The sequence below is a fragment of the Chenopodium album genome, chromosome 9, assembly GCF_948465745.1.
Source record: "Chenopodium album chromosome 9, dcCheAlbu1.1, whole genome shotgun sequence".
Classification (NCBI taxonomy): Eukaryota; Viridiplantae; Streptophyta; class Magnoliopsida; order Caryophyllales; family Amaranthaceae; genus Chenopodium; species Chenopodium album.
In genome coordinates this window covers 26,266,102-26,280,154 of record NC_137842.1, presented here as the reverse complement: position 1 = coordinate 26,280,154, position 14,053 = coordinate 26,266,102, and the positions used below count along the sequence as shown (strand labels likewise).

The 14,053-nt window shown below is 32.0% G+C and overlaps 1 protein-coding gene across 1 annotated transcript; it reads right to left on the bottom strand.

The window, feature by feature from the left end:
- Positions 1–5,407: 5,407 nt before the first annotated feature.
- Positions 5,408–6,160, bottom strand: LOC145557556 (uncharacterized). Its single transcript, XM_081618732.1, has 2 exons — positions 6,020–6,160; positions 5,408–5,938 (listed from the first exon to the last, which is right to left on the bottom strand). Exons 1-2 carry the CDS (start codon positions 6,158–6,160, stop codon positions 5,408–5,410), a joined length of 672 nt encoding a protein of 223 aa, XP_081474858.1.
- Positions 6,161–14,053: the final 7,893 nt, after the last annotated feature.

Here is a 14,053-nt window from a genome sequence, read left to right as displayed (position 1 = left end):
TATTATGTTGCTTGATATTTGTTGCTTGATCACACCTTTTATTGCATGTTAAAGGGAATTTTGTACTTGTAATCATTCTTAATAAGATATTTAATAATCTTGTTTAGGGTTAATTATGATTATAATTCAAGTGATCGCCAATAATAGTTTATTTGTGCATTAATATTCAACCAACATAGATTAAACAGGTTTAGGGTAAACCTATTGATTGCATGTTAATAAAAAAGCGCACATGAATACGATCAGAATAAAGTAGAGGCCTGTTATTAGGGCAGGTTCAACCTCTTTTAGGTTGGATTTGTACCATCATCCCCGAACCCTTATTTGGTTCTAGACCTTATGGAGTTGACGATCTCTTGGATCGTTAAGGGGTGTAACCTTCATCCTATGAACGGTTTACAAGTTCCTAAAACTTGTTGGCGACTCTTTTGATCTATCTTCTTCCCTTTTGGACGCCACCGTACTTTAGTGTATGATCACAGTGGGGTTCAAGCTAGGTGTTTAACGCTTGAAATTTATTCCCTACAGTTTGACTTTCATTTTATTCAAAAAGCTTTGTTTGAATATTTTGACTTTCATTTATTTAATCAGCTTTGTTGAATGCAATCAACTTTTTTTTTTTTATTCAAAAAGCTTCGTTGAATGAATTTTACTTTCATTTGATTCAAAATACTTTGTTTGAATGTGTTTCATGTTGATTTGATTCAAAAATATTTGTTGAATGCATTTGACTTTCATTTAATTCAATTAGCTTTGTTTGCATTTGTTGGTCCTACATTTTATTCAAAAAGCTTTGTTTGAATGTGTTTGACTTTTATTCGATTCAAAAATATTTGTTTGAATGTGTTTTACTTTCATTTGATTCAAAGAGCTTTGAATGTGTTTGACTTTCATTTGATTCAAAAAGATATGTTTGAACATATTTGACCTTTATTTGATATAATTAGCTTCGTTCAATGCATTTAACTTTCATTCGATTTAAAAATCTTTATTTGAATGTGTTTTACTTTCAGTTGATTCTAAATGCTTTTTTTTTTTTTAATGTTTTTTACTTTCATTTGTTAGAATGTGTTTGACTATCATTTGATTCAAAAAGCATTGTTTGAATGTATTTTACTTTCATTTGATTTAATTAGTTTCGTTGAATGCATTTGACTTTCATTCGTTTCAACAAGCTTTGTTTGACTTTCATTTAATTCAAAAAACTTTGTTTGAATGTGTTTGACTTTCATTTGATTCAAAAAGCTTTATTTGAATGTGTTTAACTTTCACTTGATTCAAAATGCTTTGTTTGAGTGTGTTTGATTTTTTTTTTAATTTAATTACCTTTGTTGAATGCATTTGACTTTCATTCTATTCAAAAAACATTATTCGAATGTGTTTGTCCTTCATTTGTCTTAAAAAGCTTTGTTTGAAAGTGTTTGATTTTCATTTGATTCAAAAATATTTGTTTGAATGTGTAAAGCTTCCATTTGATTCAAAAAGATTTGTTTGAATGTGTTTGACTTTCATTTAATTCAAAAAGCTTTTTTAAATGTCTTTTACTTTCATTTGATTTAATTAGCTTCGTTGAATGTATTTGACTTACATTCAATTCCAAAAGCTTTGTGTCAATGTGTTTGAATTTCATTTAATTCAAAAAGATTTGTTTGAATGTGTTTCACTTTCATTTGATTTAATTAGCTATGTAGAATGCAATTAAATTTCATTTAATTTAAAAAGCTTTGTTTGTATGTGTTTGTCCTTTATGTGACTCAAAAAGCTTTGTTTGAATGTGTTTCACTTTCATTATATTGAAAAATCTTTGTTTGAATGTGTTTAACTTTCATTTGATTCAAAAAGCTTTGTTTGAATGTGTTTGACTTTCATTTGATTAAAAACGTTTTGGTTAATTGTGTTTTATTTTCATTTGATTCAATTAGCTTCGTTGGATATAATTGAATTTCATTCGATTCAAAAAGCTTTGTTTGAATGTGTTTGTCTTTCATTTGATTCAAAAAGCTTTTTTAGAATGTGTTTGACTTCTATTTGATTCAAAAATCTTTTTTTAAATGTGTTTGACTTTCATTTGATTTAATTAGCTTTGTTGAATGCATTTGACTTTCATTCGATTAAAAAAGCTTTCTTTGAATGAGTTTTACTTTCATTTGATTCAAAAAGTTTTGTTTGAATGTGATTGACTTTCATTTGATTTAATGAGCTTCGTTGAATGCATTTGACTTTCATTCGATTCATAAAGCTTTGTTTGAATGTGTTTGTTTTTCATTTGATTCAAAAAGCTTTGTTTTTAATGTGTTTGACTTTCATTCAATTTAAAAAGCTATGTTTGAATGTGTTTTACTTTCATTTGATTCAAAAAGCTTTGTTTGAATGTGTTTGACTTTCATTCGATTTAAAAAGTTATGTTTGAATGTGTTTTACTTTCATTTGATTCAAAAAGCTCTGTTTGAATGTTTTTAACTTACATTTTATTCGAAAAGCTTTGTTTGAATGTGTTTGACTTTCATTTTATTTAATTTTTTTTTTTTGGTAAGTAAGTAATTGTATTGCTAAAAAAACAGATTTACAAGTATACATAAAACAAAGCTTGACAAGCCAGGCTAGCTCCACCCTACACAAGACCAAAACAGGCCACACAGCCCCCTAGGCTCCTATCCCCTAAGATTCCACCGTCTAGGAGGAGTTCACCCTAGGGGAAAGAAAACCAAGCTGACAGAAGTAAACTACTCCCTTCTAGGAAGGCTACAGAGTAAAACTGAACAACAAACAATAAAGAATTACCCTATATGGCTTCTAATGCTATACAAGCATTTACAATTATCCCTACCCCACTTATCATTCAATGTTTGCTGAATTCTATTGACAAGCTCTCTTCCTGTAACTTATAAAAGGACTCTAGGATGAATAACAGTAGTCTGCCAGAAAGAATGATTCCTAGCTAGCCAGATGTGATAGATTGTTGCTATAAGCATAGTTGTGGCAGTTTATCTTATTACAATATTCAGCATCTTCCTCTACCAATGCTTCAAAGTTCTTCTGAGATCAAAGTTGACTTCCACTATTCCAAGCCAAGTAGCCAAAATTTGCAGACGTATCTTACGATAGCTGCATTCAAAAAACAGAAGAGAATGGCTTTCCTCTTTTTCACCACAAAGTAAGCAAGCACTATCTAAACAACAACCAAATTTCTTCAATTTATCTATAGTTCTGAGTTTTTCTTGAGCAACCATCCAGGCTATAAAGCAATGTTTTGGAACATTCAGCTTATTCCAAACCCATTTTTCCCAATCTACTTTATCATAAGCACCTCTCAATCATCCATAACAGTCAGCAATTATGTATTTTTTGCTCATCTAATTATTATCAGAGAAACCCAATCTAAGTTCATTCTACAGTCTGCAAATGTTTTCCAGCCCCACCCAACACTAGGCTTGGGATCATAATCCCACCAATCTCTACCTTTAATAAAAACTTAATGAACCCATTTTACCAAAAGAGTATCATATTTCTTTGCTATTTTCCATACATAAGCACCCAGGGCAGCTTTATTCCATTTATCACAGTCCCTAACACCCAAACCCAAAGCATTCTTCTTTCTACAGATCCAATTACAAGCAATGGGAGGAATTTTATTCATGTTAGCTCAACCTATCTAAAGAAAAGCTTTGCACAATTGAGTAATTCTATTGATAACACCTTTTGGAAATAGGACACATTGAGCCCAATAAGTATGTAAACTCATCAAAACTGAATTTACAAGAGTTACCCTAGCTGCATAGAACAGGTTCCTAATAGATCAATAAGTAATCCTGGAAAGCATCTTATCAATAATCCCATCAAAATTAGCATTCCTCAGATATTTAGAATTGAGAGGGATGCCTAAATATCTGAATGGAGCTTCTCCTATAGTAAAACATGTGCTGTCCAAAATTTTCTGCCTTTCCTCTTCCTTGACATTACCAAAATAAATTGTTGTCTTGTCATTATTTGCCTCAAGAACAGAACAATTCTAAAAAGTTTTCAAACCCCTAAACAACAAATCTACATAATCACTATCACCATGTGCAAACAACATAAGATTATCAGCAGAAACAAGATGATTCAGCTTCAAGTTCTTGCATCTGTAATGGAACTTGAAATTCTTTTTCTTTCCAATCTTCTTAAGTAACCTAGTTAGATATTCCATCACAATCACAAATGGCAAGGGAGATAAAGGATCAACTTGTCTTACACCCCTTTTCCCTTTAAAAAAGGCTATTCACACCTCCATTTATCATAAGAGAGAAAGCAGGTGTACTCACACATTGCCTTATCCGATTTATAAATTGATCTGGGAATCCCAATCCATGCATCATATCCTGAATAAAGCTCCAGTGAACAGAATCATAAGCTTTTTCAAGTCCACCTTAATAGTGAACCTAAGAGAGAATCTTTTGTTGTTTTAATGACTAAGCATATCCTGACAGACAAGGATATTGTCAAGTATAGATCTGCCTTGAACAAAAGCTCCCTGAACCTCATTTATCAAGCTAGATAGAACTTCCTTCAATCTCTCACATAACATCTTAGAAATCATCTTGTACGCAACATTGCAGCAGGCAATTGGTCTAAATTGAATGACCTGATTTGCCCCGACAATCTTAGGAATCAAAGTGATCATGGTAGCATTTAACTGTTTAAGCAAACAACCATTATTTAAAAAATCCAAGACAGCATCAGTGACACTCTCACCCACCATACTCCAAGCAGATTTGAAAAATTTGCTAGAGAAACCATCAGGACCTAGAGCTTTGTCATCTTTAATATGCCACAAAGCTTGTTTCACATCCTTGCTTGTAAAGGATCTGCAAAGATGCTCCTTATGAGAGACATCCAAAATAGGCCCTTCCTGAATTACAGACTGACTAATATGCCTTCTAGCAGCAGACTGAGTCCCTAATAGACCTTGATAGTACTGAACAAAAGCATTTGCTATCCTATCTGGATCTCTAACAAGCTCACCATCCCTTTTCATAATGCTACAAATTCTATTCAATAGCCTTCTCCTTTAATGCTTGCATGAAAGTAAGCAGAGTTAATATCTCCATCTTTAAGCCAATGAAGTTTAGCTTTCTGCTTCAAATGACTATATCTAGCATCATGAGTAACCTTGAAAGCCTTTCTAGCTTCAATCTCTAGAGCAATAAGATCCTCATTCATTGGATCCATATCTAACTTTTGCTGAATGTCTTTTAGAGTTACAGCAACTAAATCTTCCTTAGTTTCAATACAAGACAAATTATCCATTTTTTCTTTCAAATTCTTCTTTATATTGCTCAATTTTTTAACAATCTGAAACATTGGAGTTCCCTGAACTTAGTAATTCCAAGCATCTTTTTTCCACCTCAAGAAAATTAGGGGCCTTAGTTCAAGAATTAAAAAACTTAAAAGGCTTTTTAATTCCATCCTTACCACCATGCATTTTCACAACACAAGGACAGTGATCCATAAGCCCTTCAGGTAGAAAAGTAGCCACAGTATGCTGATACTTGTTAAGAAATTCATCATTAACGAGAACTCTATCAATCCTAGAACAGACCCTACTTCCCCCCTCTTGCTTATTACTCCAGGTAAAGAAGGAACCAGCTGTCTTGAAGTCACATAACCCAATATCCCTAACACACTGCCTGAATTGATCCACTTCATCAAAACTAACAGGTGATCCAACTGTCTCATCCATATTCAGAACATTGTTAAAATCACCTCCAATAATCCAAGGATCTTGTATGTTCCTGCTAAGACCAATCAAACAATCCCACAAATCCTTCCTCTTAGTTCCCACATTCATACCATACACCATGGAAACCCAAAATCTATGACCAGAAGCTTTATGCTTAACAAGAGCATGAATTACTTGAGTTTCCACAACAATATTATCAACATCAAAGACCTCAGGCAACTAAATGAACCAAATTCTTCCATCACGTTGCTTATTATGATTAGTAATAATGGCCCACTCACTCCCAAAGTTGGTGAAAACCTTTGCAAACTTCTTAGCTTTCACCTTAGTTTCAAGGAGACCAAACAAGCCAATACTATGTTGTCTTAAGAACCACAAGACATCACAGATTTTACTTGCCTGATTTAGTCCCCTTACATTCCTAAATCCACAATTATCCATGGAGAGTGAAGGAACATTCCCCCTCTCCCATCTTCCAAAGATAACACCCACTACTAGAATTTCCGTGTATTTTCGACGCTTTTAAGGCCTATTATCGACGCAAAAAGCGTCGAAATTTTATTGCTCGACGCTTTAAAAAAGTGTCGATAAAACGTGAGTTGAGAAATTTGTAGGGCACTGAAAAGCGCCGAGAATCTCGACGCTTATTTACGTCCTAATTTTTATACTAAGCGTCCAAGTTTGGATTTTTCGCACAATTTCTAAAAGTTTGTGACGCTTTTTCATGTCTATGATTATGAAGTTTTCGATTCTTTTTACTGTCCTTCACTCCTAATACATAATTTATTGACTTCTTTAGTTGTATATATTTTCAAAGTTAGCGACGCTTTTAACGACCATGTCATTAAAAAAATGTTCTATACTATAAAATGCTTCGAGAAAAATGTTCTATACTATAAAATGCTTCGAGAATTTTTTATAATAGTAGGGAAGGTAATTGAAGATAGCTTATAAATATCATTGTGCTACAAAAAATTCCAAAATTATAAAATTATAAAAAAAATATCAACTTATTGTATATACATTAATTAGCATCTTCCCTTATACTCAAATATTTATACAAGAGCAAAATTAGCTAGCACAACAATGTTTCTAAGCAATTAGTTATAATATTACAACTAATGAAGAGTTTTTTTTTTTGTTTTTTTTTAATTTACAGGAATTAATGAAGTTTTGGATTTTCATTTCTTCACAAACAATCTTCAATCAATTTCCAAGTTAGTTTCTCCTCGATCAATCAGCTTGCAAAGGAGGCGTAAAGTAGAGTTTAAGACTATGACCGATAACTCATTGTTGGCCTTGAATTCATGGCACACCCTCTGATGTTTCTGGAGTCTTGGGAAGGAATTATTGTTTTAGCGTGGCGTGGGGAGACAGACAGCAACAGTAGCAGCATCGAGGTAAAGCGACAACGACATGGTATCTTGTAGTAACAATAGGCTCACTAAAAGATTTGCTTCAAATGTATAATCGAAAAGGCATGGCCTAATGTATGACAGGCTCACTATAATACTTGTTGATATTGGTTTAAGAAGACATAAAGTTGTCTGTAACACCAAAAACTGATGAAATTCCCTAACCAACAAGAGTTGACATCCTGTCTAAATATTACATAGAACAAAATCACAAATTTCATGGATCCTCTTAACTTTATAAATATTGTCTTATTTCATTTTTATTAGGTTGAAATCACTGTCAAATAGATTAGGTTGAAGTCTCTATTGTACTCCATAAACTCATAGGTAGAATCTTACTAGGATAAACAGTACATACTTTTCCAGTCATTTGCAGACCAAATGCTCAATCAATCTAACAAAATCTGCAATAATGTCCCCATATATGATAATATATACTATTACTTACTACTTAATCAGCTTACTAACCAATCCATTTATGTCAGTCGTATTTTTAATGGATAAATAACCTGAAAAGGGATAAAAATTTAGAATCCTGCAATTCTAGACAGGTCCAAGTTTCCGTACCTGTTCTGTCATGTCCCATTTGCATTTCAAGGAAGACTAGCTCATGTTTTGATGCAGGTGCTTAATCTATATCACCACCATCCTAACAGCCATAATGCACAAGCTATGTAATGGGAATAAAATAATAACGAAACATAAGCTTCACCACCTTAAACATAAAGGCAATAAAAGCTCAAGTGTGTCCAGCCACCGTCAACTCATAAACAAATCAAGCATTCCACCTTGCAAAAACAGGTATGCTAACATATCTTTTATGAGAAATTTGAAATATTCAGCTGAAATCTTAACTTAGTTAAATGTAAATTGAATATTGTATATAGCCTTTAATAACTGTAATTTTTTACCAAGTAGTATGATCAAAGCTAGTTCAGAAGAGATTATAAGTCTCTATTTGGGTTATACACAAGAAGCCAATGCAAACTTGTAAAACTGCGAAAGATCATTGTTTTTTTCTTCAACATTTAATGATTGCTTAGTTCAAGGAAATAAAAATACAAAAAAAATTATGATAAAGCTGAAACATATACAACTTCTTTGTTTTCTGACATCCAAAACCAATTCATCCATTTCATCGCCACAATAAGATCCCATCAAGCTTGCAACAAGAGTGAAGATAGTTTTTGATAAACATGTAAAAAAAAGGTAGAAAATAGCACAACTCCATAGAAAATGATAGTTAAAATATAATAGATATCACTAGCTTCGGAGCAACTATAGGGGGCACGTTACACTTAAACCCCTCTTACATGGAAAATTAATTCAAGGAATAATATTTGTTGAATTTTCTTATTTAAGCATGTTATATATACATAATTTTTTTTTTAGAGAGAAGAGAAAAAGAGAGGTGGTACCAATGCTTGAACCCTAGACCTACACTTAAGGGGTTTCATTCTCTAACAAGCAGCCCACAAGGGAAGCTGGTATGTCATTTAAATACATATAATGGAAGTGAACATACTATTAATTTTGGAGGCTTTAAGTCATTAATTTCATGCACCAGAAGTCAAGAACTGAAATACATGGCTCTAAAGTACATATAGTTTGTTAGCCACTTATATCAATTGCACTAGCCTAGAAACCTCAATATCTATAATAGATGTGTTATGCTCATTTTATCTATAGCCTCAGTAACTTTAATTATATACAACCTTTAGATAAATAGTTTTCTAAAATTCATTAAGACAAGCCCACTTTGTGATTCAGAAAGGAAATCCCTAAAACACTATGAAACATGGGTGTAATTTATCACATTATGCAAATAAAGCAAATAGTTTAAAAAAGAAAAAAAAAATGCAATCCCTTCAATACTATCCTCAACGCATGCAGCAGCAGTAACAAACAATAGCTGCAACAACATTAAACTAGAACAGAAACATAACAACAATTAATAACAAAGGCAACAACATATACGTACCTATAACACGCAACATATTGCCATGAGGCGGCCATGTCACCAAAACAAGAGCAGCAAGGAGATCAAGTAAGCACCAAATGAGCAGAAAAGCAGCAAGTGGGGAAAAAACTTTTTCATACCCTCTTAGTCACAGTCCCCAATACACCCTGAAAAAAGGAATTAGTTTGCAAAATTAATACCTTGATTAAGTCCGAATTGAGAATTCGGTTGAAATCAAATTACTGAAAAAAAAATTAAGCTACTATATTACTGATTTAGCATGGAGTAATTCTCTCATTTCAAAGTTGATAATTTGTAGTATTCAACTCAGTTCTAGCTAAACAAAAAGAGTAGGCAAAGAGATGAACCCGTTGTCCAAGCAAGTGGGCTTTGACAACAACTTAAACATTACACCAACAACATCAAATCTTGGCTTCACCTTTTCTGAAATCCAATGCAAACTCCCTGAGCCACATATCACATGACAAGGGAAAACCAAAATTCTAAATGCAAAAAAAAAAAAAAAAAAAAAATGATGACTACCTAATAGATATAGGAGATAAAATGTCAGTAGGAAGATAAACTAAATACCAAAATGTATGTAGTAGTAAATTGCTATGTAATCAGAAGTATAATTCATTATTGCACCCCATTGAAACATCATACACTAAAATGGGTGTTTAGCACTCATAATTTCTTACTACAAGTTGATATGCTTTTTTAAATTTATAGAGGGATAAACCTATTTCTCATTCAGTTTTTAGCTTTAAAGCATTATCATAAACTTGTAAACTCAAGCACCTAATATTCTCTAATTTCCATCACGAAATCAACTTTTGATTATATAATTTATTACTAGTAATTTCATTTTGAGTCAAAATTCTATAAAAATGTCTGGTAAAAGAACAAAATATAAAAATTAAGGGGAAAAATAGAATAAAGAAAGCAAACCTAAATAATTATAACACGTATTTGATGCATAGATCTTAAGATGGAATCATTTATATCGAAAAATCATATCATAACTAACAAAATTACAAATGATGAATTGAATTTGTTTTATACTAAGTAAAAAATAACCAAATATCAATCAAACAGAACAAGAAGTTGTCATTCCAATTTGGTTCTTTTTGCTTCAATTTCATGTCCTCCAAATCTCAACTTCTCTTTACAAATTTTTTTCTAAATTTATAATTTAATCAATTAAATATACACTTATCTTATAATTGAATATTTTCCCAGATTTTGAAGTAAATCGCAGAATGAAGCATAACAATATATATAACTATAATTATTAAACCCTATAATCTATGTTATTCATTAATCAAACAATATCAGATCATAATTTAGTGAAAAAAATTTGCTAAAAACAATTTAATAGACTTCAATCAAAAGCAAAATTCGAATTCTAAAATGAATTGTTTATCTTAAAATTAATGGCGACATAGAGAGTAGCATAACTGATTGTTGTTTAAAGTGAGTAAAGAAATTTCACAAAGAATAATAAGGGGAGTTGCAGGGAGAGTTAAAATTATGATCTGGATTTAAATCCATGAATTTAACGAAGGAGGAAGGTATATCTAGGGTTGAGAACTGAGTAGTCTTTTGAGGGGGGTTTGATTGAAACGTGGGCTGAGTTGCGAGTTACTAAGCATTCACGTGCGTGACATGTGATTGTCTTCTCAACGCTTTATAGTGACGAAAATTGCTTTCGTCAGCTAAAAGCATCGAAAAAACGCAGAGTCTAAATTTACTTGCAGATACCCCTCACTTAGCGTCGAGGCATAAGTGTCGAAAAAACACTCATTTTGTAGTAGTGACCATTTTCTGCATCTGTCCTGTTCCCATTGCTAGGAAGTATTTTTCCCTCTACACCATCATCCAATTGTTCTGCAGCTTCCATACTTCCCATCTCAAACTTGTTAGGATCAATTCTGATCCCTAGAATTGATGCTCCCTTACTAACATCTTGAGCTTGCTGTGTAGCTTTCCTCTAGATAGGCCTCCACTCTTGCCTAGTGAAAGACTGCTTTTGATGCTGCTTATTCTGAGTGTTTCTTCTTGCTTGCTTCCGTCTCACTCTATGGTTAGGGCAGTCAATACCCTTATGGCCCATACCTCCACACACTAAGCAAGTGATAGGTTTCCATTCAAAAATAACTTTTGGCACCAATGTTATCCTTTTCATCTTGGAATTCTATTTCATCAGGAAAAACATTATTCACTTTCACCTTAACCATAACTCTTGCATATTCTAGCAGTTCTTTAGTGGAAGAAGCCTTATCAGTCTTAATAGGAGAGCAAATTAAGCCTGCAATTTTCATCAGAGATGATTGTCCCTAGAATTTTAGATCAAGACCAGGAAACCTGACCCAAATTGGAACTTCAAACACCCCATCCTCTTTCAAATTCAATCTTGGTTCCCATCTTTTCATCATCACAGGTTTTTTATCAAACAAGACAGGCCCAACATTCATAGCCTTCTTTCTCCCTTCAACATTCCTAAATCTCACCAAGAATACTCCATTATTCATTGATGAAATCTTATCAATCCCAAATTTTCCCCAAATTCTACGAATAATTGCTGAGGTTTACCACACAACACATAGCAAACAATTTCTGAGCTCCAAAATGAAATCTCAGGTTAAACATTATCAACAGTTAATTTCACTTTCCCATAATTGTTCCTATTTTGATTCCTTATGTTATCAAACAAGTTACCCCCATCATCATTCCTACCCTTCCCAGACAAGTTCAATCCCTCATCCAAAATATTCGAGAACATATTCTTCTAGCTAATACTACCCGAGCAATTAGGTATAGTAGAAATAGTGGAGTCAAGAATCGGGTTCTAGGTTTGGGGAAAACATTACTAGAATTCACATGCACATCATTCACAGCATTTTTACAATCACTATGATCATCAATCATCAACAATGGATTCGGATTAATAGACCCAGTTCTCACATCAGAAAATCGATCAACTATTGTTCCATTGAAAATTTCAGAGCTAGGGGTATGAATTACCTACAACCAGTTGTTCAGATCCTCTCTATACAATGCTTTCTCTTCCTCAGTCACCATTTTCACCGAAGCATACTCAATCGCCTCTCCATCCAACCAGCTTTCCACCGATAAGTCTTCCATGACAATACCCTGTTTTTGCTCTTTGAGCTTCCTCAATCTTGACATCGTTTTATTATTATTCTTCGAATTAGAGCCTGAAGATTTCTTCCCCTTACCTTTCCTCTTCTTTGCCATGAAAATCGAGCTAAAAAGCTTAGAAGAAAATGGCAGGTTTCTACTTCTCTCTAGAGTTTCACTCTCTAGTTTCTCTCTCTACTTTTTAACTTTTTTTTTACTTTACTTCTACTTTCATTTGATTCAATAAGCTGTACTTTCATTTTATTTAATTAGCTTCGTTAAATGCAATTGACTTTTTTTCGATTGAAAAAGCTTCGTTAAATGAGTGTTACTTTCATTCGATTCAAAAATCTTTGTTTGAATGTGTTTCACTTTATTTTGATTCAAAAAGCTTTGTTGAATGCATTTGACTTTCATTTTATTCAATTAGCTGTGTTTGAATGTGTTGGTTCTACATTTTATTCAAAAAACTTAGTTTGAATGTGTTTGACTTTTATTCGATTCAATAATATTTGTTTGAATGTATTTTACTTTCATTTTATTCAAAAAGCTTTAATTGAATGTGTTTGACTTTCATTTGATTCAAAAAGCTTTAATTGAATGTGTTTGACTTTTATTTGATTCAAAAAGCTTTGAATGTGTTTGACTTTCATTTTATTCAAAAAGTTATGTTCTAATATATTTGACTTTTATTTGATAAAATTAGCTTTTAATACATTTGAGTATCATTCAATTCAAAAACCTTTGTTGGATTGTGTTGTACTTTCATTTGATTCTAAATGCTTTTTTTTAATGTGTTTGACTTTCATTTGATTCAATAAGCTTTGTTTGAATGTGTTTGACCTTCATTTGATTCAAATAACTTTGTTTGAATGTGTTTGAGTTTCATTTGAATCAAAAATCATTGTTTGAATGTGTTTGCCTTTCATTTAATTCAAAGCGCTTTGTTTGAATGTGTTTGACTTTCATTTGATTCAAAAACCTTTATTTGAATGTGTTTGACTTTCATTTGATTCAAAAAGCATTGTTTGAATGTGTTTGACTTTAATTTGATTTATTTAGCTTCGTTGAATGCGTTTGACTTTGATTCGATTAAAAAAGCTTTTTTTGAATGTGTTTGTCTTTCATTTGATTTAAAAAGCGTTGTTTGAATGTGTTTGTATATATTTCGATTGAAAAATGCTTTGTTTGAATGTGTTTTACTTTCATTTGATTCAAAAAATTTTGTTTGAATGTGTTAGACTTTCATTTGATTTAATTAGCTTCGTTGAATTCATTTGACTTTTATTCGATTCAAAAAGTTTCGTTGAATATGTTTTTCTTTCATTCGATTCTAAAAGCTTTGTTAGAATTTGTTTCCCTTTCATTTGACTCAAAAGGCTTTGTTGAAATCATTTGACTTTCATTTTATTCAATTAGTTTTGTTTGAATGTGTTTGTCCTACATTCGATTCAAAACAATTTGTTAGAATGTGTATGACTTTCTTTTGATTCAAAAAGCTTTGTTTGAATGTGTTTGACTTTCATTGGATTTAACTTAAAAAGCTTTATTTGAATGTGTTTTTCATTCATTTGTTTCAAAAAGCTTTGTTTGAATGTTTTTTCCATTCATTTGATTCAAAAAGCTTTGTTTGAATATGTTTGACTTTCATTTGATTCAAAAAGCTCTATTTGATTGTGTTTGACTTTCATTTGATTCAAAAAGCTTTGTTTGAATGTGTTTGACTATTATTTTATTTAATTAGCCTCGTTTAATGAATTCGAATTTCATTCGATTCAAAATGCTTTGTTTGAATATGTTTGTCCTTCATTTGAT